Here is a 27,990-nt window from a genome sequence, read left to right as displayed (position 1 = left end):
TAGAAATATCATGTGTTGACTGTTTGGTAGTCGTTGAACACAGATTTGTATTGTACGAATGCGTGATTTGATATGAGAAATCGTGGTCACGTCATAGTCAAAGTAAATTTATAGATATAAAAAGGCAGAGACGAAGTTATCGATCATTGTAGAGGCGAAGTACTCGCGAATATGAAGATTATTTTGTTATTATTTGTGGTAATAGTTGGTTGTTGTGCGACAAGATTATTATCGGAAGGTTAGTGCTTATCTGTTGACTATACGTTGTATTTTGTTTATTTTAACTTTGAGACTAGATGTCCTTTTTATTTTTGTCGTCCTCGCCCATTATTAATATCTAATTGAATTTTGCCGCTGATTGATTTTTTTTATGGAATAGGAGGACAAACGTGCGTACGGGTCATCTGGTGTTAAGTGATCACCGCAGCCCACACTCCCCTGCAACACCAGCGGAATCGCAAGAGCGTTGCCGGCCATTAAGGAAGGTGTACGCGCTTTTTTGAAGGTACCCATGTCGCATCGTCCTGGAAACACCGCACAAGGAAGCTCATTCTCATTCTCATTCTCAGCTTTGTAGTACGAGGAAGAAAGCCTTAAAAACCGCACTGTGGAGGACCGCCACACATCCAGATGGTGGGGATGATATCCTAACTTGTGGCGTGTCGTGCGAAGGTGGAATTCGGCGGCAGGAATAAGGTTAAACAGCTCTTCGGAACACTCCCCGTGATAAATGCGGTAGAAGACACACACTGAAGCGACTGGAGGGTTAATTTATAGTAAGCCTTCATTTTCTTGTGTATAGCGTGTTGCATATATTGACATTGCGTTAATTTGTAGGTTCTTACATTTGTGAACGGTGGTTGGGTATTCCTCCGGCGGCATTAATTAATTAATCGTGTATACATATACCATACATTTCACAGTTTCTATGCAACGTTCCCAGCGGAACCACAACCAGTTGACTTATATACACCAAGCGATCAAATGGCCGTTCTTGTTTAAAAAAAAAATCTATACGTGGGTAACACTGAAAATGTTTAGAACTGGCCAATTAAAAACAGTGCAAATGAAAACTTTTTTTGAATTTCTGGTGATTGACTGGTGTCGCCAAATGTTAGATAAGTTCAATGGCGGTGACTCAAATGCTGTATTTGACATCGTCACAGGTGATAAAAGCTGGATATATTGCTACGAACCCGAAACCAAAAGACAATTAGCTCAGTGGGTGTTTCCTTTCGAGAATCGGCCAATTGAGGTAAAGAAAGGAATAAGTCAAGGAAAAAAGATGATTGCCTCATTCTTTGGTCGGAAAGGTCATTTCGAGCCAGTTGTGCTAGAAGATGGAAGGACAGTTACTGCAGACTGGTATGTCAATCGCTGTTTGCCTGTTGTCTTGGAAAAAATTCGACAGCAGCGCCCTCGTAGCAGGATCCTCCTTCACCACGACAATGCTTCAGCGCACTTCGCAAAACGGACTTGAGGTATTCGCTTTACGAGCCCTGAAGATGCGGTGAAACCGTACGAAAATGCCATAGACGAGACTGCTAAGGAAGAATGGGCCCACTGCTTTTCTCAGTGGTTCCATCGAATGCGGCGATGTGTACAGAGGAACGGAGATTACTTCGAAAAACAATAAAAGTATTAGCAACTTTCTTCATTAAGCCTTTTTTTCATTTCCTAAACATTTTCAGTGTTACCTAGGTATCTTACAGTCGCTATTGAATCTGTGGATCTATTGCGCCCACTAGAAACGTCCAAACGCACGGAGAAGCCTTCCTAGCGGCTGTTACCACTGCTATTAAGAGAAGTGGGAGATCTATTAGCACAGCACGCCTGTGTTTGCAATTTTTTGAGGGTCAACTTTGATAAATTGTTCGCCGATACAACAAATCCTGGCCTACCCATCATAAAAACATTTCATGAAGCCTAAGCAGTCTGTCAACCACTGTTCAGAATAATGCGGTTGTGTCTCCTTTTTTGGGAAGCCTCACTAAGCTGGTTGCTCTCTGTATGATAATTTTCAGCTTCGGCCCATCTTACGATGGCAGGTTCAACGTCTTTCGCATTGAGACTACTGTAATAGCACAACGAGAGTAAAGGGTAAAAAGTAAATAAACAGAGCTTTTATACTATGTCAACCACCACTCTCAGGAGTTGGGTTTATTCGATAGAGCCGGGCATGTCAATCTGCTGGATAGAATGTAGATTGGTCCTTCAATTATCAGCTTCTTCATACAGTTATCTAAATTCTCTAACAATGTCTTTAGAACAAACGATAGCATATAGGTCGATACGTGTTCTTCTCTGTGACTCGCAAATATACCTACCTCCGTAAGCCTGTCCTGCTTACATAGTCTCACTATGCATTGAAGTAGGGCTGGCAAGTTTCACTTAGGGCCGGGAATCTAAAGGGTTGGAAAGATCTTAATGCCTAGTCCAATCTGTGTCGGGAGCAGACCGTAGCCGCTATTTACAATCTTCGTGCAACGTTAATGACTCCGGAATATCGTTTCTAGCAGCAGATATAGCCTCTGAAGTCCGCTGTAGGTATAAGTCCAATTTGTCATTCAAAACGATGAGGTCCTCTGCGTTCCACCGATGGGTTCGATATAGCTTAGCCTCGTCCGAGCCCTGTTCCACCAACAGATGTCTGCGTTCTACTTCATACATTCTTTTCTCACGGAGCGGCGTCCTTCTTTTCTCTTGGTCTTTATTAACGGACAGTTCTCATGCCTAATCGGCCACAGGTACACGGTGCAGTTACAGGTGCTTCTTGGCGGCTACCCCTGCATCGTAGATCATCTAATCCGCGAGTCCTCATAACCTGGTGGAATGGAAGGAATTTATGGCTGCACCTCTTATTACCTGTCCTCACTACGCCTGGTTGTTGGAAACGAGGCATCGTTCCCCTCTTAATTGAAGGTTGGGGATTTGCTAATTCCTCACTCCGCACACTTTAGATGATGTGGTGCTTTTTGGACGGATCCGGATTGGGATTACCGGTCCGCTGGCTAATTTTATTCCGCCTATAAGAATATTCAAATATAATAAAGAGTAATAGAGATAAGAAAAATATTTAAATGTGCAAATGTTTTATTTTGACATAAAAACAGACAGTTAATTTTATTTATTTGTATATCTAATCTGGTGATTATGATCTTATCATTAGATACGTAGTCATAATCTGGTCACGTATCTTACATGAAGTGTCCCATTTGCACGGGAATCCACAATTTCATATACTAAGAACTAGTTGTATACCGCCGAGAAATCCATGATCAAATTGGTTATCAAGTTTATTCAATTATTATTGACGTAAAATGTGGTTTTATAGCTTATTTATGAAAGATGGTCGGCGCTCGTGAGGCGTCTCGAACTTTTTTTAGATACTTACAGTAATGGTTAAATATTTAAGAAGTATGTAGGTTACCTACCTACTACCTATCGTCGAGCGTCGGCTCGAGGGTAGAGCGATAGGTGCTTTGGGTACAAGTTACCTAAAAAGGGGCACTTAAATGCCAAATGCGATAACAATAAAAGAGTACAATAATAATCCGATGTGCCTTTAAGCGAGGCCTCGACCAAGTATTGCGAATATATTCTTGAAAATGTTATGTATGTACATAGGCACATAAGTGAATTTGCTAGAAACTGTCATAACCATAATGTTAACACCAGGAACAGAACTTATAATGCCTACTACTCGGCTAAGTCGAGTTAGTAAGTTTTTTGTGGGGCGTTGTAAATGCTGTTACAACAATATCCCAGTTAATGTTCAAAACAAATATATTACGAAATTCAAAAGAGTTGTTAAAAAACGTTTGTGTGCTAAAGGTTACTATAACATAAATGACTTTCTTAATGATACCACTGATTGGAAATTGAGCCCACACGCTGTTAAATAATAAATTTTATTGTACGATTTTACATTGTAATTATATTTATACATAAAAAAAAGAAGCCCGCAGAGTTTGTTGCGCCGTTCTTCTCAGGTCTGAGGCATACCTTTTGGAATGGGTGGTAGTTTTTGATTTTCAATAAGTGATTTTATATTCTATTTTGAATAAAAATATTCGAATTTGAAAATGTATTTATGAGTCAAAAAAAGGATAAGTAATCACCATAAATTAGGTATATACAACCTTATCTAAAACTCGCTGCATATTATGGTAGATTATTAAGTATTATTCCGATCGGTTAAAAAAACGTTTATCCATTTATTTCTTGGTACATAGGTACCATAGAGATATAGATAATTTTTGTAATTCTATCTGAAATCAAATTTTTTTTTTTATTAAGTAGGTACGTAAACTAAGTTTGTTAAGCTTCTTAATATTTTCTAAACAACAAGCCTTGATGTCCTTTTAAGGGGAATTAATGAAATATCCTCCAAATAAAGAAAATATAAAATTTCTTTATTAAAGCCTGTTACAATATAAAAGCATTATTAGTTAATTTACAATATTTTATATATTATCCCACTGCTGGTCAAAGGCCTCCCCTTCTTCGTCGATTCGTTTAATTGTTTGCTGTCGTCTCTCCATGTAGTACCTACCAGGTCTACCTCTTCTTCTTTTGTGCATCTAATAATAATAAATTACTTCAGAAAAAAATCCATAATAATTGTTAGCAAAATGTCCTAAATTATGTTAGTATAATTATAACTAAACAGGCGCATGAAGCCGCATAAATGCCTTTATAATTGGCGCATCATAATGACTAGCAATGGTTTGCAGAATGATGTTAGGGCTACCCCACAACCTCTCCAGCAATGACGCGTTTGTTTTGCGTTGGATGGCATGGAAGCCGTCCACCCTCGCATCCGCGATATTTGCCGAAGCACTGCAAAAGCGGGGCAGCCCCAACATCAACATGAAACCATTGTTGTACTGAACGCGAAATGCACTAATCGTTCTTTGAGTATATCTGACCCACAGGCTGCTCGTATAGAAGGTTGACAATATGCTTTGATCTAATGGGTTGTTACAGCTTCTTAATACCTACTTATAAACGATATAATTTCAGATGATCTTCACAGTCTGTTTGTAAAGCTACTCAACAATGAATACAACACATCTGACTTGAAATCGGTTCAAGACCTTATTGAACTATTGTATTTACCAACGGACGAGGGAGCGGAATACCTTCAAAAGTCCAATTCTAGGTTGGTAAGTATTGAAAACAAATTATTTTAAAAATCTTCTTATTATTTTTATATATTTTATTAAGGCAACCAACAAACTACACTCTGTACATACACATTACATGAATTATAGGAGTTAAGTCAATTACAAGTAACCACTACATTCGTGATTCACCAGTGGGAACAAGGCTCCTGTGCACAGGATGCCGGCTAGATTATGGGTACCACAACGGCGCCTATTTCTGCCGTGAAGCAGTTATGTGTAAGCATTACTGTGTTTCGGTCTAAAGGGCGCCGTAGCTAGTGAAATTACTGGGCATGTGAAACTTAACATCTTATGTCTCAAGGTGACGAGTGCAGTTGTAGTGCCATTCAGATGAGAACAATACTCGTTATGTGGCCGGAACCGCACCTTATAAAGCACACAAATTTGGGCCGCTTTGAAAAATGTTGGTAAAGACTAAAAAAAAATTTGGGCATATGAGACTTGACATCTTATGCGTGTCATCTCAAGGTGACGAGCGCAGTTAGTGCCGCTCAGAATTCTTGGGTATTTCAAGAATCCTGAGCGGCACTGCATTTTAATGGGCAAGGCGTATCAATTACCATCAGCTGAACGTCCTGCTCGTCTTGTCCCTTATATTCATAAAAAAAAATAGGTACTTACCTATTAAGAATCTTACAAATTGAGAAACTGAAATCTACAAGTAGTAGCACAATAATTAGTTTGACAACTTTTTTATATTGAGGAAACGGAGATATATTTTTATTTTCAAATTGTAAGTAAAGGCATTTAGTAAGTTCAGGTTATTACATAATATTATGTAGATGAACTTTCTTTCACTCGTATGAGATGAGGAATTCTCGTGACAGATATCGTCATGTTCGCTTAATTTAATGCCACTGCTTGTGTTGCATCACTTTGCATATATTGTAATTTTTTTATTATTTTTTATTTTACTTTATTTCACAAACGAACAATATTCATGCACAAATGTTAAAATATCAACGAGGAGACTTAAAAATAAAAGACTCATAGCAAAAATATTGAAATGATTTGTAAATTTAATTAAAATAAGAACTTATAATACCCAAACTGTTTTTAAAAGAGCAACTTTAGAGTTTCTTGGTCGTTCTTCTCTAAGGAAATCTGCCTTCGGAAAGAGCTGTTTGAAAAAATTACAAATTATTTAAAGTGTAAGATAATTTACCTATGAAATAAAATATTTATGATTTGATTTGATTTATTAGGGCAACTGACAAACTACACTCTTTACATACACACTTATATTAATAGTCATGGTATGAATTATTATAGGAGTTAATTCAATTCAATTACATTACATTCGTAATTTAGAACTTCGCATAAATAATTTTACAATTATTAAACTGAAATCTACAATTATTATTATATTAGATAGAAACATTTATTGACATTTTTTATACTTATTGAAGAAACGGCAAGTAGGTTCACTTAAATCAGTAATTAGATTTTTTCTAATGATTATCTTGCGATTTTTCCAGTATATATAAGTATATGCATGTCAAGATGTTTGTCCGCGATGAAATCCAAAACTCTTAATAGATATTAATCAAATTTACCACACTATAAACAAGCTCTTTTTTGAAGGTACCCATTTCACCCATTCCATTAATGGTGATGGTGATGAATAAATAATAGTTTAAAAAAAAAACTAAAGAACACGCTTTATATAAAATCAACTAAAAAATAGAAAATAAATTTAAATTGAAAATAGTGTAAAAAAATAATATATATTTCATTATAAAAAAAGCGTGGGATGTAGAACAATTATTGTTTTGATAATATCTTAAAAAGTGACATAACATACAAAAATAGACAAAAAGTAAAAAAAACATACAAGTGAAGCTAATATAAAGCGTGTAAAAGACGTACTTAAAGCACACCTATTGTAGATATCCGCGCAAATACTGCAACACACCTATAATTAGAAAAACGAGAATAATTCAGTTTAACAATTTCAGTTAAAATTAGTTCATAAACATCATTTGATTACATTGTAATGTGAAATTATTGTTAAAAAAAACATTAATTGAAAATACGTGCCCGTGCGCCGAGCCCTACAAATACGGGCATACTGTCGACAATCGAGGCATTCGTGGTCGAACCAAAGAGTATAATAATACTAGTGGACCCAACAGACGTTGTCCTGTACACATGTTTTAAATTTGAAAAATCGGTCCAGCCGTTAGGAGCAGTTCACTAACATACACATGAGCAGGAGAATTATATTATATGGGTGGAATTGAGAATCTAAGCCAATCTCAAATTCACTGAAACAAACAAAAAAGTCATCAAAATCAGTCCAGCCGTTTAGGAGGTAGTTTAATTGTGAATCTAAACCATTTTCGGATCCACCTGAAGACACACACCAATCTCAAATTCACTGGAACACACAAAAATATCATCAAAATCGGTCCAGCCGTTTAGGAGGTAGTTCAATTGTGAATCTAAACCATTCTCGAATCCACCTGAATACACACAGAAAGTTTCATTAGAATCGGTCCAGCCGTCTAAGAGGAGTCCAGTGACATACACACGCACACAAGAATTATATATATAAAGATATAGGGAACTGGATCGAACTCTCGTACGGTACGGACCTCTCTGGGATGTCGTTACGCTGCCCGAGGAATAAACGAAGGTGATCAAAATATTTGTGCAGTTTTCTTTCTTTGATCGATGAACCAAGTGATCAAGAAGCAGCAAGTCAACAATTGTGATGTCAGTCATGCTGTCGTCACACATTTTAGAAACAATAGCGAGGTTCCTTCTCCATCATACATTATAGCTATATTAATACTGTAGATTTTAAATAAATTATTCAATATGAAATTGAATCACTAAGATGACGGCCTATCCTCGTCTTAACGCGTGAAGATTAAATGACAACATACTTATAATACCTCCAACAACTGCTTTTTTTGTTTACGTTAGAATTGTTTGGTGAAAATTACTGTAAAACAAGAAAACATTATTTTTATATATTTATGTCGGTACTTAATACCTAAGTTTAGTAGGACCTTCCGTATAAGTAGGTAAAACCAACAACTAGTGTCCTCATACATGGGTTACATTTACGGGTTTCTGAGGGGTCTATGTTTAAGAAATAGGCTCGATCAATACCTATCATTGTAGAACTTTTATTTATTAATCACGAACCATTACCCCAGCCCACGTGTATAAAACCACAAAACAGGTAAAAGAGGTTAGAAAAGAAATAGTTTCTGATTCGTATGACCCCCACTCTTTAACTAACTCAATACGTGCACGCATTACGCATACAGACTTGAATCGCGAGTTTTACTATTGAGTGTCACACTAACGCAAACACTAAACACTGCGCTTGACACACACTCACACACGCGCAAATGCTAATATGTTACGGAGACCATTATCGATATCGATAAAATTATTGTAATTGAATTACCTTCTTCCCGTTTAATAATTTTTCGTTCCGGGGAATTAATACTGGAGGACGGGGTACGAATAATACAACAATAATGTCAAATTGAGGGGAACATTTTTATTACGTTTTCTACTACTACATTATACCATATTTTTTATGCAACAGGATAAACAAGCATACGGTTTACCGGATATTAAGTGATCACTACCTCATTCTCCTGCAACACTAAAGTAATCACAGGAGCGCTACCAGGCTTTTAGGAAAGTGTAAGCGCTTTTTTGAAGGTATTCATATCGTATCCAAGCCACCGTGAAGTTCATTCCACATTTCAATTGTTAGCACTAGAAGTTCCTTGAAATAATACCCGAGTTTGTAAACTGTCCTGCGCCGGTAGAAGGTCAAATGAGGTCAAAAAGCTCTTCGAAAAGCAGCAGAAGCGAATTCTTCGCAACGCCAAGTGATCTAGCCATTCACAGAGCACTGGATTCCCAACGCAGCTCTGAATTGCACGCGGTAAAATTGTTCCAGCTGACACTGGGGTACACCAGACCAGTGTCAGCAATCGTCCGTGCGTCCAGGGCTGTGCTAGATAAAAGGGATATTGGTTAAAGCTTATAAGTTGATAGTTGACACAATGAAAATGTACAATATCCCCAAACACAAGACCGACCATTGAATAAATATATCTCCCTCCGTTATCAAAAAAATAAAAAACAATACAATTTTCAGTCCATAACCTGTATTGCGTGCCGAAGTGCCTTCAGAGCATTGAAGGATTTGGTCGAGGGTGGAAACACAGACGAAGAGATTATAAATGGTGTTTATGTGATATGTGAGGGCTTGTCCATCGTGTCACCCAGGGTCTGCCATGGAACTTTACTTTTGAATGTGGTAAGTAGAAATCAAAGATATTATGAATCTCATTGGCGGAAATATTTAAAATATGAATACTACTTACTTACTTAATTAAAAATATATACATGTGATTCTGTAATTTGGAAGTAAATATCATAATTTATTAACAAAAAATTTATTCGATTTAATATATAGATAATTATCATGTGGGTAGTTTTAAATATTGAAAAAATTAACGAATTGCGAATAAATAAGTAGACCAAGATCGGCATATCTGTAGTTGCGACATAGCTGAAGACCTGGCAATTGATTGTATTACTAAAAGAAACCCGATGAACCGTGTTAAGTACACGGTGCTATGAAACTCAAGTAGGTACGACACGAATGTTAGAAAAGGTCATGGTCAAAGAATTTCGGTTTCTGGTAAAACCCGGGTTAGCTTGCAATGTGTTTCTGTGTGTATTGGATGGAAAGGACATGTTTGTTATAAGCTATTGCCGCCGGTCAGAACCACCAATTCGGATCTTTACTGCCAACTGATGTGATTAACACATGAATTTAGGTTGGTAACTCAGGATTCAGATCGAGTCGGTGGTTTAATTTACAAGCTTCCTAATCCGAACACGGCAAGCGGTTAGAATTGATCAATAGAAAGGCTGTGGTCTTTCATGACTATAATACTAGACCACACAAATCTTTACTCAGCAATTATCAAAAAAAGGTTGGCCTGGCTACTGCAACCGCCAGAATCATCAGATTTCCACCTGTTTAGATTTCTTCACAATACTTTAAGCATTTATAGATTAACATCAAGAAAGGACTATTAAACTTATTTGTCGAGTTGATTTGTTCAAAAGTCCCCCAATATCTACATCGATATTACTACAAAATGGTAAAAATTCATCAAACAAAATTGCACATACTTTAACTTTAATAACAAAAGTCTTGAGTTTTCATATAAAATGCTTAGAAACGATTCCCAGACCAATTAAGTATTACCAATAGTCAAACTACTTGTCAAAACATACGTAGGTAAGTAGGTATAATATATTATACTAGCGGACTCGACAGACGTTGTTCTGTTATAAAAAAAAAACTCTTGCGGATGGAATTTCTTTAAATCTTAGCTGATCTCTACTCGACGAAAGGAATATTTCTACCAAATTTCAAGTCTCTACGCCTTATGTTTCCAGAGATATCGTGATGAGTGACTATATACGTGGAAATCTCTTATATATATATATATATATATATATACGTGGAAATCTCATTTATATGTATAGATTATTGAACTGGGATATAGTTATTTTCTACACCGTCTGTATTGTTCCGACCGAACTAGCAAAAATTATCTTCGAGTACCTAAGAAACGATAACACAAGGATTACACTTATCAGTTTACCTAAAACTGTGAGATGTTAGATTATTGTTTGTTAATACCTATTTAAATCTCTTGTTGTTACAAAGACGAACCCCATCACATAATATGTGGTGGTTTTCACTTGAAATACAAAGTTATAACTAGGATGCCATGCCATTTCTATTTCTTGTAGTATCAAGAATGTAACTCAGACTTTTGTTTTATGGAAAAGGAGGACAAACGAGCGTACGGATACCTGGTCTTGAGTGATCACCACCGCCCACATTCTCTTGCAACACCAGAGGAATCACAGGAGCGTTGCCGGCCTTTAAGGAAGGTGTACGCGCTTTTTTTGAAGGTTACGACGGTACCTCGTCCCGGAAACACCGCACAAGGAAGTTCATTCCACAGCTTTGTAGTACGTGGAAGAAAGCTCCTTGAAAACCGCACTGTGGAGGTTCGCCACACATCCAAATGGTGGGGATGATAACCTAACTTGTGGCGTGTCTTGCGAAGGTGGAATTCGGCGGCAGGAATCATGTGAAACAGCTCTTCGGAACACTCACCATGATAAATGCGGTAGAGGAGACACAATGAAAGCGATGTCTCTATGCAACGCTAAATGATCCAGCCGTTCACAGAGCAATTCGGGTCCCCGAAAATTCGAGCTGCTCTGCGTTGCACGCGGTCAAATGGATCAAGCTGATAATAAAAATATATAAAATAAGGTCCGTACAGGTCTTATCTTTCGCATTCATTTAAAATTTTAAAGCTCTTAATTAAAACATTAACCTACAAGTTAACAATAATATGGAGTATTCAATCTATTTGACGCTTGATTGGTTTGCTGTTTATGGAATTTATGGACCAATTTATGGTGCCTTCTACGAAATGGTCTGCCTCTTTGTATTTAACCTTCCCATGCCTCATCATAACAATTCCCCATTTCACTTCGAATATTATAGTGACTAACTCTTTTCCATTTAAGTTTTCAAAGCATATATTCCTACTTATTTTATAGTTTATCTTAGGCTGAAGAGCATAGTTCAGTTAATCATACCTTCTCCTTTCTTTATATTATGTCAGGAACGTCGGCATGTTTCCAGTCTAGTGATGGATTTAGTGGTTCGAGGCCATTTCATCACCGAAAAAAAGAATAATTGAATTTATGGTCCTTCAATCCTATTGGAATCAGCGGATTTATGTGTATTTCTTTTAGGGACCAGTATCTCTTCCTTATTGAATTTATTCTGTTTTAGATTTCTTTTGATAATAATTTAGTGGGTGAAGTAGTCCAGCCCAGATAAAATAATAACATATTTTATGTTTTTATTCTAGCCGATATTGACATATATTATAAAGACGACGCCCGAAGCTGTACCAAGTACATTCTGTGGTGTTTTCTTCCAAAATGTTGACAAAGCGAGTACGTGTACTTTTGAGGACAATCGATTCGAGTGGGAAGTGGAACTGCCTCCACCAAGCGATATTCCAATCGTAAGTATTGACTATTTGATTGAATACCGTCAATTCGTCGACTTCTATCGTCACCATATTGCTATAGATGCAGGTGCCTTAAGCATAACAAAAGTATTTCACTTATCGTATATAATTAGAAAAAAATAACGTTTTTCAGCAATGTGGCGACTATGTAATAAACTAAATGCAAGACTTTTACTAATGTAGCGTTTATTCTATGACTTACGGAAGTATCAAAGACAAATATTTTTGAAAGTACGGAAGCTGGCAATGTTTATGAATTTATGAATGTATTGTTGAAGAGATTCTTGTCAGTTTTTTGCTCATTTAAAGCTCAACTTTTCCGAAGTGGTGGTAAATAAAGAAATCGTATCTTCTCTCTCAGAGATTTGTTTTTCAAGTGCGTCAAAGATTCTTCTCAAGGAATAAATTTTGGCTTTAACTAACTCAAAAACGCTAGTATGGTTACGATTATGACGGGTCATCATGATACAATTGCATAAATCGTGGTCGCGGCGGATCTGCGGAGGCGGCGAGAAACTCTTGACACACGACATGCCTTTAATGTAGTCATTACATTCACAACCTTAGGCGCCAGCAAATTGTAAGAAATTTAATTGCTGACGAGTTGTAGCCAACAGCAGTTTCCCTTGAAATTCCATTATTGCCGACGTTTATATGAAATACATTCACGTGCAAAGAATAATTTGATAATTGAATAATCTGACGTTGAGAAGACGGAGAACCTGTACTGGCTCAGCTATGCATTGCTGGCAGATCGCACCTTCAAGATTAAAATTCGGGGCCTGCCAGTAGATTCTGAATCAAATAATAATTCATGTACAGCCCCGAACTCTGTCGGTAATTAAAAGCAAAAAGAGCACGCCTGGCATCACTTCCGGTATTTATGAATGAAGTAAAGAAACGCTTTCCACCGGCGGCTAAGGTGCGTTTTTATGCACTTTAGCAGTCGCTTGTTGTAAGGGTGAAAACACCGGTAAATAGTACCTATAACCATTGTCGTGTGAATTTCGTCGTTGAGCCATATGTACGATCCGTGTCAAGATTTCATGTACTACATGTTTTCCTTTTGGAAAGGGAAATTACTAACTGCCATTCCCAATATTTAGTCTATCTCATACTTGAGATAAAAATCGCAACTATCGTTGACTTTTCTGTGCCAATAAACTTATCGACGGTAACTCACCTTGTCTGTCACTGGGACGACGTACCTATAGCTTACCAGCGATAGAAGTTTGTACGGAAATTGCAAATCACGCGTCCCAATATAAGGCGATATGTATGACTTATCGGCTATATTGGGACAGCTTCAGATTATTGACAGCTAATTACTGACAGTAAAAGGTAGTAATTTATCTCTATCTGTAGATAGTATATTGGGAACGGCCGCAATTTTAACAGATAGGTTTCTGGCCTGCACCTAAATCTCGTCAGCAACTGAAATGAAATCTCGGCAGAAACTGGATAATCATAATGTTAACTCCAGGAAAAACAAACTAGTTATCGGTTAAGTCGAGACAATAAGTCTTTTGTTGGTTGATGTATACGCTTTAAGTACCTACAACACTTTTTCATTTCCCAGAAAAAGAACAATGCAAATGTTTGAAAAAATTCAAAACAATGTCAAAAAACTTTGTGGTAAATATATGACTTTCTTAATGATACCACATATGATAATATATTGAAAATGGAATGATCGTCCTCGGGTTTTTATCCAGGACGATACGACTTGAATGCCTTCAAAAAAGCGACACACCTTCCTTAAAGTTTGGCAAAAATCCTTTCATTCCTATTTCCTTTCAATCCTTTGATCTAACATCAGGTAATCCTATGCTCGTTTGTCCTCCTTTAGTATAAAAATCTAATATTATCACTATAATCATTTTAATTAGTTAAATAATTTAAATTTTAAACGATAAAATCAAAAATACGACACGCCACGAATTAGGATTTCGCCCCCACCATCTGGATGTGTGGCATTCCTACGCAGTGCGGTTTTCAAGGAACTTTTTTTGCACACACTACAATGCTGTGGAATGAGCCTCGATATGCGATGTTCCGGGACGATATGACACATTACGCTTTTCAAGGAACTTTCTTGCACGTACAACAATGCTGTGGAGCTTCTATGTCCGGTGTTTCCGGGACGATACGACATGCGTACCTTCAAACAAAGAGTGTACACCTTCCTTAAAGGCCGGCAATGTTTCTGTATTTCCTCCGGTTTAGGTTGTGGGCGGTGGTGATCAATTAACATCAGGTTTATGCGAGCCTTACGCTAATTTGCGATCCATATCCACAAAAAAAATTAACTAAAAGCTAATAAATGTATTCGCATGATTTCAGATAAACAGCGCAAACGAACCATTAACCATTGCTTTAATATCGGACGCTCATATCGACCCTTTGTACGAACCAAATGGGGTCGCTGTTTGCTCAGACCCGACTTGCTGCAGGAAGGGTCAAACTGCGACAAATACACTCAAAAATAACCCAGAAATAGAAGAAAAAATAGTTGTCAGCAGCCTAAAGGAACTTAATGGTGAAAAAGTGATAGATCTAGATGTCGGAGAAGCACTGAGATTAATTAGAAACACCTCATCCAAGAATGCTGATAGTCAACCTCCAGCTGGATATTGGGGTGATTATCGGAACTGTGATTCACCGATTTGGGCATATGAAGACGCCATCGACAGAATTGCTTCTACTCACAAGGTATAAATTATTATTTCTTCTATACATTATAAAAATAAATGTGTGTCACACATGGTAGAAGTGAAACTTCTGTAAAGTTCCTGATTAAAAATATTCATTGAAAAAATCAACAGACTGATGCGTCCGTTGATTTAAACTGTAAACTAAAAACTGTATATTTATAAAATCATAAAAAAAGAATTAAAATTATAGAAAACATACAGGCTACAAGATATTGAAATGGATATCGAGTATCAGGATAAATGTAAGGTTTACTATTTTTCACCAATCTTAAAAAATATATAATATTTTAATTATATTACATATATTACAAATTCTGCAGCTCTACAAACCTCATGTACGTCGCTTGAGGCACATATTATTCCACCTCAATGGGCGGGGTGCCAAAATTATAGTTTTATAAATAATAGCTGGCAACGGCGCCCCTATCGTCTTGCTTTTTCGTTTCATCGAGTTTCACAACGATTTTAAAGAAGTTTCACTTCCTGTGCTTCCCAGGGGCATAAAAAGAATAGGGAAGTTCCAGGCCCAATGGTGTCGTAAGAGAGAGGAGTGGGAGGTTACTTTGCACAGAATGCCGGCTAGGTTATAGGTACCATAACGGCGCCTTTTTCAGCCGTGAAGCAGTAATGTGTAAGGATTATTGTGTTTCGGTCTGAAGGGCGCCGTAGCTAGTGAAATTACTGGGCAAATGAGACTTAATATCTTATGTCTCAAACGCTCAAAATCTTGGATTTTTCAAGAATCCCGAGCGGCACTGCATTGTAATGCACGCCAGGGCGTATCAATTACTATCAGCCGAACGTCCTCATCGTCTCGTACCTTATTTTCATTAAAAAAAAAATTTAGAATTTTTTCCATGGGTATTATGTGGCATTTATAGAAAGGGTTCTATATTATGCTATTCCGTATTGTAACATACTTTGAACAAGCGTATTAAATAGACAGATATGAGGAGTTGTGTTTCTAATTTCCTACGAATTACGTTTGGGGAATCCTAACATCTTCCATGCCTTTTTAATACCTAATATGATGATAATTATTAAAAATCTCAACTTGGAATCGAATAGTAGGTACTCCCAAATCATGAACAATACGGTACCAGATTTACAATCTCCTTGTTAATTTTGTTAGACGAGACATTTTTTTTACGCTTGGAGAATTTAATTTGTGATCACTTTTTTGCATTGATTTCCATTTTATTATTTATATACCAATCGTGAATAGAATCAATATCACGTTGCAACAGGTCTGCATCTCTAGCACCACTTACTGTACGATATAATTTGACGTCGTCAGGGAAAATTGAGCATTCACTATGATAATTATATGGTCTGCTATATCATTTACGAAAATCAAAAACAGAGTCGGTCCATCCAAATGAGACCTTTGTGGAACGCCCTAAGTTGCAGTGAAATCATTGGACTTTTAGCCACCCAGAACAACTCTTTGGGTCCTATTTCTCAAGTAAAAATTAAATCAATTCAAAAGTTTGCCATGAAATCCATAATTTTTTAATTTTCTTAATAGTATCTCATGGTTCACTCTATCGAATGCATAACTAAAATCAGTGTAAATTGCGCCAATTTCATTAACATTTTCTATAATATTATTATTTATGTCATTGTGTCACTAAATGGTATACTTATTTGTTTCTAGGACATCGACGCCATTTATTATTTGGGTGATACAATTGACCACCACATTTGGGAGACTACATACGAATTAATAAACGAAGTTAATTTCGATCTCGTAGATATTATAAGAAAGAAATTCGGTGATGTTCCTGTTATTCCCGTCATTGGAAACCACGAGTCACAACCAACCAATCAGTAATATTTATATTAATACAGCTTTTACAAAAAAAAAATGCACGAAGAGTCTTTTGGTTTTATAACTTAGGAAAAAAAAGGATTTAAAATGTTACAATCTTCAAGCATCATTCATGGTTTTAAAACACCTTAAATTTTGCTAAGTGCGAGGAAATGAAAATTCTAACTATTAAAAAGACGTCACCTCGACATCAATTGAAGATTTTCAAGGCATCCTTTGTAAGGAATTTACCAGTGGGAGGCTCCTTTGCACTGGATGCCGGCTAGATTATGGATACCACAGCAGCTGTTTCTGACGTGAAGCAGTAATGTGTAAGCATTACTGTGTATCGGTCTGACGGGCGCCGAAGCTAGTGAAATTGCTGGGCAAATGAGATTTGACAACTTATGTCTCAAGGTGAGGAGCGCAGTAGTAGTGCCGCTCAGACTTTTTGGGTTTTTCAATTATCTTGATCGGCACTGCATTGTTATGGGCAGGGCGTATCAATTACCATCTCCTGAACGTCCTGCTCGTCTCGTTCCTATTTTCATAAAAACAATAAGGGACCTTCCATAAATCACGTCACACGAATTAAATTCAAATTCAAATATTTTTATTCAAAATAGGATGTGACATGTGACCCATTCCAAAATGAATGCCTCAGACCTAAGAAGAATGGGCGCAACAAACTCAGCGGGCTTTTTTTTCATCGAATAAATATGTTTACAAAGTACTATTGTACAATTAAACTTATTATTTGATAGCCTGAGGGCGGTCACTCCATTCCCAATCTGTGGTATCATTAAGAAAGTCATTTATGTTATAGGAACCTTTACCACACAAACGTTTTTTAACAGTTCTTTTGAATAACGTTATACTTTTGTTTTGAACATTTTCTGGGATCTTGTTGTAAAAGCATATACATGATCTTATAACCCCTAGCCATACTCCTTGTCACAGGTGGTAACATTTGGCACCCTATCTTTTTTTATATAAGAGGGGGCAAACGGGCAAGAGGCTCACGGGATGGTGAGAGGTGAGGACACCGCCCATGGACATCCGCAACAACAGGTGTGTCAAGAAATTCGTTGCCGGCCATTAAGGTATGCTTTTTTCTTGAAGGTCCCTAAGTCGTATCTGTTCGGGAAAACCGCAGCCGCTAATTGATTACACAAAGTGGCTGTGCGAGGCAAGAAATTTCTAACAAAACGCGCGGTTGTGGAATGCCAGACGCCTACGTGGTACGGGTGGTACTTTTCACGTAATGGCCGGTGGTGGTGGAAATCGGCTGCTGGAATCAACCCGAACAGCTCCTCTGAGCACTCCTCGTGATAAATGCGGTAGAAGATGCAGAGAGAACCCATATCTCTACGCAATGCCAAAGAATCTTGATCGTCGATGATTCGAACCGCTCTTCGTTGTATTCGGTCAAATGGAAGAAGCTGGTACTGGGGAACACCCGCCCAGAGGTAAGAACAGTACTCCATGTGAGGCCGAATTTAAGCGTTATAAAGTTGCAGGCGGTGGCTTTTAGTGAAGTCTCGCCTTACTGAGTACACCAAGCCTTTTAGAGGCCAGTTTGTCCTTCTCTTCCAAGTGACCACGGAACTGAACGTCGCTCGATATATCGACGCCAAGTATGCCAATACAGGCTGTCGCAGTTAGAGGAGTGATCTCGAATCGAGGGGATACGACAAAGGAAGCCTAGTGTGATGCCACATATTTTGCAATTTAACATTTAGGAATTTATGCAATTAAAACACCACTGCAAAATTTGCCCATTTAGGACATCTCCCCGCCCATTGTCACAAAATATCACACAACGTCTCTCTCTTCCCCTTAACGCGTGACGTAATTTATGGATGGCCTATAATGGATCACCAGGTTTTATCATACTCACTAAACGAATCCCACAAACTAGCGATGTATAAAACACCGGTTCCGCTACATATACCGAGACTATGGCTCTAATCTTAAGTCTAGCCTACATCCTATATTATCTCTAACCATTTGACCTCATGCAACGCAGTCATTGTCGGCAGAATACAGTAATAGAACAGTACTTTATCTTCATACTAGAGCGCCCGAATCAACGCACGCACTCATACATACGATTTATACGGCTGCTAAGCAATCTTGAACTATTGAGTGCCACGCCGTACTGCGCTGGGGTGGGTCGCCGTCCGCGTAGTCAATCTTCTTGTATTTACCAACCCTAGCGGTCCATCCAGACGTAGGTATAAATTTCAAGGAGACCGCTGAGTTACGCTACTGTTCTATTACTTGTATTGTGTTGTTGGCTTTAAGGAATGTGTTGTCAGGATAAAGCCAAGGGCTAACTAACCGTCACTTGAGTGATCCGATTCCCGAAACTCATCTCATGTAGGAGTGGCAGACAGCCCAATGCAACAGTGAAGTTTACGTTTTATCAAACTCGGCAAATTTTTACGTAAGTCTCAGCTACATAGACGTCAGTCTTAATACAAGCTTGCCTTAAATGAAGTACTTACTTTGTCTATCTTAGATAGGTATACAAGGAAAATGGTCTTTGTTTGAAGCTCTAGCTCACGCCTAAACCACTGATCGTATCGACATGAAACTACCACCATTCAATGCTAAATTTTTCCTAGATGGTTTATATTATCTACTTATTTTTCGAATTTCAACGTTCCTTCCTTTTAAAATTCGCCCAGCGAAGCGGGCGGGGACGGCTAGTTGTAATACATAATCAGACATAATGATTTAATAACATTTCATCTTGACTAGATTTGCTCCAATACATGTGACCGGGCAATACCTGAACACGACATGGCTTTACGACGCATTGGCTATGAAATGGGACTTCTATCTGAGTGACGAGGCGAAGGAATCAGTTCGAATTCGAGGCGGATTTTCACAATTGCTACGGCCCGGCCTGCGAGTTATTTCTTTAAACAACAACGTAGCATACAGGCATAACTGGTACAATATAAAAATATCTATAATAAATTTAATATATAGGTACAAACTTAGATAATTTATACGTCTAGGTAGAGATCTACTTGCTGCTAGACAACCGATAAAAATAGGCCAGGTTTATGACTTAAATGCGTGACAAGCTACGTCTTACACTCGCGATTTGAATGTCACTTTGTGTAACTGTGCGTGCATTGCTCAAATTAGAGGTTAACTGTCAACATTATTTTTTTCGACGTTTTCACAATTGTCACAGTCTGTCTAGATTCTAGACGCATAAACGATCTAAGACCTAAACATTAGCACGACAAAGCCAAATAATACACTAGTGTCTGGGTGTATTTTGAATTTAAAATCAATTCCCTACAGCCATATTTTACATCTAAAAATACAAGAATTAAAGTTTTTTAAGATTCGTGTCACGTGATTATTTATTTAAATATAGTTTAACAAAGTCAATACCTATTCAAAACATACAAATATTTCAGGTGGCTAGTGTATGACCCCTTAGATGCTAAAACCCACTTGGACTGGCTCGTGAGTGAACTGCACAAGGCCGAGCAAGCCGGAGAGAAGGTCCACATTCTGACGCACATCTCTCCCGGGACTCATGACCTTATTTACACGTGGACGAGAGAGTATAATAGGATTGTCAATAGGTAAGTTCCTTTAGGACAACATTCATTTTAATAGCTAACAGTGGGGGATTCTTTTATCGTGTGTGTCGGCAATATTTAAATTCAAAATAGCATTTAAATTCACTTATTGAACGTCAAAAACTACCACCCATGCGGATAAGTATGCCTCAGACCTGAGAAGAACGGGCTCAAGGAACTCAGCAGGCTTTTTTTATTTTAATATATGCAATCGAACAATAAAATTTATAATAAAATAGGCTCAGGGCCTCAGTCTGTGGTATCATTAAGAAAAATAAATATAATTTACGAGGGCGGCATGATAAGTAACTAACCACTGCTATTTAAAAAGTTAAAATTAAAAAAATATATATGTCATTTTTAAATTCTTTTCTCTGGCCACCTGTGTTCTATATTTGAATTTGGTGGCGTGAAAATAACTTTTTGTCACTGTCGAAAATATATTTCTGTTTTTAAAATGGATAAAATTGAACAAAGAGCGCTGATAAAGTTTCTTCATGTGAAGGGCATGAAGGGGAAAGATATCCATGACGAGTAAAAGAATATTTTGGGTGAATGTTCTCCTTCTTATGCCACAGTAAAAATCTGGGTGACTGCACGGACGAGTAAAAAAAGCAGGACTGCACCGTGATATTAACAAGTGAAGCGCCTTTCAGGTTGTGTGTGTGCAGTTACGGGGGATACCAGCTAACATAAATTATGTCTCGTTTTTAGTCATAGTATTACACATTACATTTAACTCTGTTTTTCTAATTTCTGATAGTCAGATTGTTTCCTAAATCAAAAAGTAATATCGCAGGCATAGTATGAGTAAATAAATAAATTATATAAAAGCAGGTACACCTTGAAAGTAAAGATTGCGTGTTTTATTTCTGTGTCCAAGTCTTGTTTGCAGTATTTTTGTTCTAACTGATATAAAAATTGACGTACTAACATTTCTTATTTCTAAGAATACCAACACAAAATTCATTCTTATATTCGTTTGTTTACCACTGACGTGGTGTCAAATAAGTTTTTAGAGAACATATTACTATGCGCTTTATAGAGATTTGGTTGCTAGGTGAATAGTGAAAGTGATGGAAAATTTGACAGAGTACTGGATCCCCGACAATTCGAGTGGCTCTCATCATCATATATATCACCCAATCCGGTCGATCACGTGCGCACTACTCAGGTACGTTCCAGAAACTTTCTGGAATGGTCTGGTCTCGTCTCGGCCCATATAAATAGCCGCAGGGAGGCGAGCCGGTTCAGTTCAGTTTACGCTATATTCGAGGCGTCTTCGAAGTGAAAACTAGTGAACAAGAGTGATACCAGTGAAACCTACGACTTGGCTACGACCTAGGACATCGTTAGTGTTTGGACCTAGTGCTTTGTGTTGGACCTAGGGCTAGTGAATAACGCCTTCAAGAGTCAGCAGGTCTTTCTCCCCGAACCCTAACACGTAACAGAAGTCCACATTTAAATCCCAGGTTATAAGTATATTAAGAAAGAAGCAAGAAGACGAATACAAAATTTAAATATAAACTACACATAGAATACAGGCTCCTAAAATGTGTATATATGTATATATATATATAGGTAAATGTGTATAATATAGATAGTAGGTATTAATATATATATTTTAGTGTATTACTATAATATGTATAGGTATATATTATTATATATCTTTGATTATATTATTTTTATTTTATTTTTTAAATATTTTATATGTATATATGTCACTTTAACTATTACTTATAAATATTATTTTTAATCTTAATTTTTAAGCACTAGTAGTATTAAGCGTTGATAACGCAATATTGTTAAAAATCAGCGGAACACGTGGTTTAGAATACATGTCTTATAATTCTTATAACTTATTGTCTACACATGTATTTGTAAATCTGTTTGTGTTTTTCTAATAAAATAAATAAATAAATAAAAAACAATACTATCTAGACGTATCCATTAAGTAGTTCTTTTAGACATAATATCTTTGATTGTCTAACGCCTATGTTTATTACAGATTTGCGTCTACTATAGCGGCTGAATTCAATGGACACACACATTCGGACGAATTTAAAATATTTTACAGCGGCCAAGACCGTGAAACGCCTGTCAGTATAGCGTGGGGGGCTGGCAGTCTTACTGCATACACCAACTATAACCCAAATTACAAAATCGCCAGATTTGATTCCACTACTTATGTAAGTACATTCCGCACTTTACATGTACACAGTAACATTTTATGCTGACCTCCACATTAGGCTTTGCCTGTCTCGTGGGGGATATAGTAAAATTAAGAAAAAATAAAATATACAAACGCCTAGTAACAAGCTGACTACGAGTTTCTTAAATGTTCGCGTCCGTTTGTACATTTTGTTTTAGTAATTTTAATGTAATTAGTTAGCAAAATAATTAAAAACGTCAAGTAAGTTACACAATTTTCTTAATAAAATTTTCTCATTGCGTGGCGTTATATTCAAAGCGCGGTCGAAACAGATTTGAACGAAAAGTCTGCCTAATAAACGCGTAGGCAGATTTTTGCATCGGACAATTTTTGAACGTGATTGTGAGACTAGTTTTTTCACTATAAGTCAATGAGTGTATATGTCGATTTTGTATTTACCAGTATAACAATATATATATCTCCTATCTCTATGGTTTAATAACATAATTAAACAATTAACATACAGATTTCCAATTCTTTTGTAAATAGCTTTTTCCTTATATGACAAGACCACTTAACATGAATCTGAACTGGGCTTTGAAATAATACATTTGTTTTTTCAGGAACCTACAAACATTATCAACTATATTTACAATTTGACTGAAGCAAACTTAACACCGAATAGACGTCCACATTGGTTCGAGCTCTATGACGTGAAAAATACATTCGGTATTCAAGATTTGAAACCCGCCACAATGAGCAACTTAGTGTATTCTATGGTGACAGATCAAAGACCCCTATTGGATCTTTACTCAGCGTTCTTTTCAAAACTAAGCGATACAAGATGGCCATATTGCAATGACTATTGTAAAATTGATAATTTGTGTAAAGTTGTAGTTACGGTACTATGGGAACGTGAAAGGTGTGAGGAACTGCGGAGTCTATTGTTTCCTTAAATAAAACTTATCAGTATTCATATTTTTATTTTATTTTCTGATAGAACTTTTCACAAACGAACTAAAGTTATTATAATATCTACATATATAGCTACTAATGATCTTGTATACTTAACCAGTTCAGTTGTGGCTTCCACTTCAAATCCTTAAAAGGTATTTTGTCTAACACCGACATCTGAAATTAAATTAAATTAATCATATACGAGTATACTTTTTTAAAGACAAGTGACGAGACGAGCAGGATGTGATCGTAATTAATACGCCCTGTCCATAAAAATGCAGTGCCGCTCAGGATTCTGCAAAAACCCAAAAATTCTGAGCGGCAGTACAATAATTGCGCTCGTTACCTTGAGACATAAGATGTTAAGTCCCATTTGCCCAGAAATTTCACTAGCTACGGCGCCCATCAGACCGAAACACAATAATGCTTACACATTACTGCTTCATGTCAGATATAGGCGGGGTTGTAGTACCCATAATATAGCCGGCATCCTGTGCAAACGACCCTCCCACAGGAATTCTATCTTAGCCAGTTGCAAATGAGAATAGGATTAACTTGATGGTTTGTAACAATCCCTGTATAACACAAATCTAAACAAAATGAAATTTGAAATAGATTGAATTAATATAATTTAACTAAAAAGAAATTTAAAGGCGGCCCCAATACCGATGACATCTCGCAAGCGTCAAGTAGCGAACTACGTTAGCGTCATACAACACAATCAAATTGAATTAAATATGACATTGCGTAGAGACGTCGCTTCATTGTGTCCTCTACCGCAATTATCACGGTGAGAGTTGCGAAGAGGCCTCGCACGTTTTTGACATATCTTACATAGTTGAAACTCAGTGGTAGGAGTCAAAATGTTCTTCAGAACACTCCCAATCGGGATAGTGTGGAAGAGAACCGCAACAAACTTGATGAAATCGAGACTATGCTATGCAGTATCAGACTGGGGCCCGCAACATTAAGTCTATTTTAACCATAGATTATGCTTTTACCGCTAAAAAGTCTACCCTTGATTCAAGATGACTCCTCTAACTGCTATAGCTTATATCGGCATACTCGACTTTGATAAATCGAGCTAAGTTCAGTTCCGTGGTCACTTGGAAAAGAAGGCAGAGACCTTCGATTCGACGTTGACTTGAGGACCGCCCGTGTGAAGATCAAGAAGAGAAGATATTTACGCGTAAACATGAGTCATCTTGAATTGGTAAAGGTCCAATTCACCCCATTCCGCAACCTTCTCAAAAGAGGACTCAATAGAAGTCCAGCACTGGTCACCAATTTCCCAAAAGAGATATGCATAACCCATGTATACAGCAAGTTAGAGACATCCAACACAGGCATAGGATAGGAAGAAGAAAGAGGGCAAATTTAAAATGTACAATTTTTATATTGTTATTAAAAATATTCTAACTGCCTAACCTCCTGCTTATGTTTGGTGTCGGTTGACAACTAGTAACCAATAGAGTACAGATTTCAGTTTTCAAATTCTTTAGGGTATGTTCCGATATGCACTGCGACCACTGTACAGTGTGACGTCAATTTAGCATACTGTGAAGCCGTTCCTTTATAGCCAGTTATACTGGTTACTGTTTAAAACGGAACGCAATCCCGTATACTGTCTGCCGCATTTTTTGAAGCAGCATTCAAATGAGTGTATTCAAGTTTTCTAGTTCATTAAAAAAACTGATGCTGGAGTACTGTCAAACTAAAAATATTTGGCGTAAAAGTTGGGCACTCGAGTGGCTTCGACTTATCACATGATCAAAGTACTGCGAGTATCTTACCTCGATCTTACCTTATCTTACCTTACGCCAGTACTCACAGTAGAATATGGCGGCGAATTATGACGTCATATATTTCCCTAGGGTACTGCGGCAGTATACTGGCAGTCCATAACGGAACGAATTTTTCTACAGTGATAGTACTGTGCAGTGCTCGCAGTGCATATCGGAACACATCCTTAATTGCCAGGATCAGTAGAGCAACTCCTTTAATCATATAACCATAGTGACAACTATTCTAAATTGGTCAGTTTGCAAAACAGATACCATGAAATTATGTGCCTTCCCCCTAACCCCTTGCGTATCTTTCAAGCAAGATGTCATGGATTATTACTGAACAGTTTGTTCAGTTATACTCATAATTACAGGAACACATTAACAATCCCTAGAAAATTTAGTTCACACTATATTATGAGTTATATCAAGACACTTAGATAATTGATTCAAAAGAAAGGTTTAGACATGATTACTCTGACATTTATGATCCGATTTACGTAATTCTTATTTTGTATGCTGCGAAATAGATGCCATAAAAATTTTACATAATTTGGCCCAGTCGTTCTCATTTTATAAACATTTATATGAAATTTTTGTCTACCTGGATGACATAATTGTTTTCTGTGTACGGCATTTTTTTGGAGTTTTCATTCAGATTGATGAAACTACGTTTAGAAAAACCGAATTCAAAAACTGAAACTATCAAATAACTAAAAATTTAATTTAATACACCTCTCATATGTAGCATATAAAAATAATAGTATTTTATTAATTCTAAAGGTAAAGGTTTGCAATTGCATAAGAGGTGTATTAAATTAAATATTTTGTTATTTGATACATTTCAGTTTTTGTACTCGGTTTTTTTAAACATAGTTTTTTTTATGCTCATCATCATACCTGATGCCTTATGAAGTTAACAATCTTTTCAACATGCTCTGGATTGGTATCTTCAGATAATGAATAAAATCTCCTCCAGACTGCTGCTGCCAACACTTTATCATCATCAATTCCTTCATCATACCCAACTAGAGCTGCTTGAAACTGTTCGGATAATTCAGTTACTTGTTTCCTTGCTATAGTAGGATTAGCACCCTGTAAAATTAAACATTATTTTAGTCAAATATTTTCAGATTTATCAACAAAAACAAAAAATATATACATGTACCTCTAAGAATTTAATCCGGTTCCCCACGTCAGCCCAGAGGGCTTCAATAATACAATTCCTCACAAAATGTCCATCCCCTTTGTGGATTTTATTTTTTCCACCAGTGGTAATAACATCTTCCGCCATGTAACGTACAAGTAACAACCATACATGGAGTTCTGTGACGATAAACCATGATGCAAAAGTATCAGGCAGTTCTAGCACCTCAAACCATTCTTCATATAAAACTTTTACAGGAACACATTCATATATGAAAAACCCTGTAAGTTTTAAGCGCTGAAATATATTAATTTAAATTGTATAAGGAGACAGAATACAAATATTTCACTCAATGGAAGACTCTGAGCGAATAAATTAAAACATATCATAATTTTTTCATCATCATCATTTCAGCCGGAATACATCAACTGCTGGACAAAAGTGTCTCCCAAAGATTGCAATGACAATTGGTCCCGCACTGCCCTCATCCAACCTATCCCGGCGATCTCAACCAGATTGTCTGTCCATCTTGAGGGGGGCCTACCAACACTATGTCTTCTGGAACATGGTCGCCATACAACAACCTCATTACCCGCCAACAACCATTAAGTACATTATGACAGTAGTATATTACTTTACTTACTATTTTTTATCCTTAGATAATTTAGACATATAGATAGTCTCTTGACATGATAGACAACCGATAAAAACAGGCCTAAATATTAGTTTAGTGTGTGTAACAACAAGCAACATCTTACACTCACGATTTGTATGAAACTTTGCAATAGTGTATGTGAAATTTCACTAAATAGAGGTGAGATCTAAATTTTTTTTTGTTACATTTTCACAAGTGTCATAGTCTAGACATATAAATGTTCTAAGTTTTATTAATGATTAATTACTTACTGCTCTTTCCTGGTCCATCAATCCAACTGCCTTCATAAATCTCTTCACATAACTCTCCTCTACTGCTATTGTTCCTTGTTGTCTATGACTTATCAAGAAACTGGCTTTTTCAACAGCATCAATTTTAAGGCTATTTATATTTAAAGATGGTAGCCTTCTTGCATGCTGATAAACCTATAATAGAACTATTTGTGTTAGAGTATCCTGATGAATGATTAGATACAGTGTTAAAATAGAGATCTTTTACCTGAGAAAAAATTCTTCCTCGATACATACTAATTACTTTAGTTATAGTTATTGTGGTGTAATATCAATGATACTCAATATTTATGTAACATTCATACACACATCAAGTAATTCATATGTCTTTGAACCACAATAATGTTTCATATTTTATTAATACTCTCTGTTAAGCCTAAGTACTTCGTACATGAGATTAAAGATTTTGGAATTACGAAATTGTAATTTAAAAATACTTCAACAGCACGTAGGTATGTATTTATTTTTATTTTATAGCTCTTTCTTCCTCATTTCATAATATTATCTAAATTAGAACAGCCCTACAGACTGACAAACATCTGACTGAGGTGACAACTGAC

General features: G+C 36.8%; 2 protein-coding genes across 3 annotated transcripts; one reads left to right on the top strand and one right to left on the bottom strand.

Moving 5' to 3' along the window:
- The first annotated feature begins 158 nt into the window (after positions 1-158).
- LOC126964997 (sphingomyelin phosphodiesterase-like) lies at positions 159-23,573 on the top strand. Of its 2 annotated transcripts, XM_050808390.1 has the most exons (10): positions 159-238; positions 5,026-5,168; positions 9,322-9,483; positions 12,146-12,304; positions 14,654-15,022; positions 16,682-16,854; positions 19,601-19,795; positions 20,278-20,448; positions 22,454-22,634; positions 23,221-23,573. In XM_050808390.1, exons 1-10 carry the CDS (start codon positions 172-174, stop codon positions 23,551-23,553), a joined length of 1,953 nt encoding a protein of 650 aa, XP_050664347.1. In that variant the 5' UTR covers positions 159-171; the 3' UTR covers positions 23,554-23,573. The 2 variants fall into 2 exon arrangements, with proteins under 2 accessions (XP_050664347.1, XP_050664348.1); XM_050808391.1 differs by lacking the exons at positions 159-238; positions 5,026-5,168; positions 9,322-9,483; ... (1 more) ...; positions 14,654-15,022; positions 16,682-16,854 and adding an exon at positions 17,710-18,303.
- LOC126965097 (ubiquinol-cytochrome-c reductase complex assembly factor 1) lies at positions 23,568-27,971 on the bottom strand. Its single transcript, XM_050808560.1, has 5 exons — positions 27,639-27,971; positions 27,392-27,565; positions 26,507-26,782; positions 26,239-26,433; positions 23,568-23,728 (listed from the first exon to the last, which is right to left on the bottom strand). The coding sequence occupies exons 1-5, from the start codon at positions 27,663-27,665 to the stop codon at positions 23,648-23,650; spliced, it is 753 nt and encodes a 250-aa protein (XP_050664517.1). The 5' UTR covers positions 27,666-27,971; the 3' UTR covers positions 23,568-23,647.
- Between the last annotated feature and the right edge of the window lie 19 nt (positions 27,972-27,990).

The sequence above is a fragment of the Leptidea sinapis genome, chromosome 6 (genome assembly GCF_905404315.1).
Source record: "Leptidea sinapis chromosome 6, ilLepSina1.1, whole genome shotgun sequence".
Taxonomy (NCBI): Eukaryota; Metazoa; Arthropoda; class Insecta; order Lepidoptera; family Pieridae; genus Leptidea; species Leptidea sinapis.
Note: the sequence above shows the minus strand (reverse complement) of the source record. Positions and strands in the feature narration are given on the sequence as shown.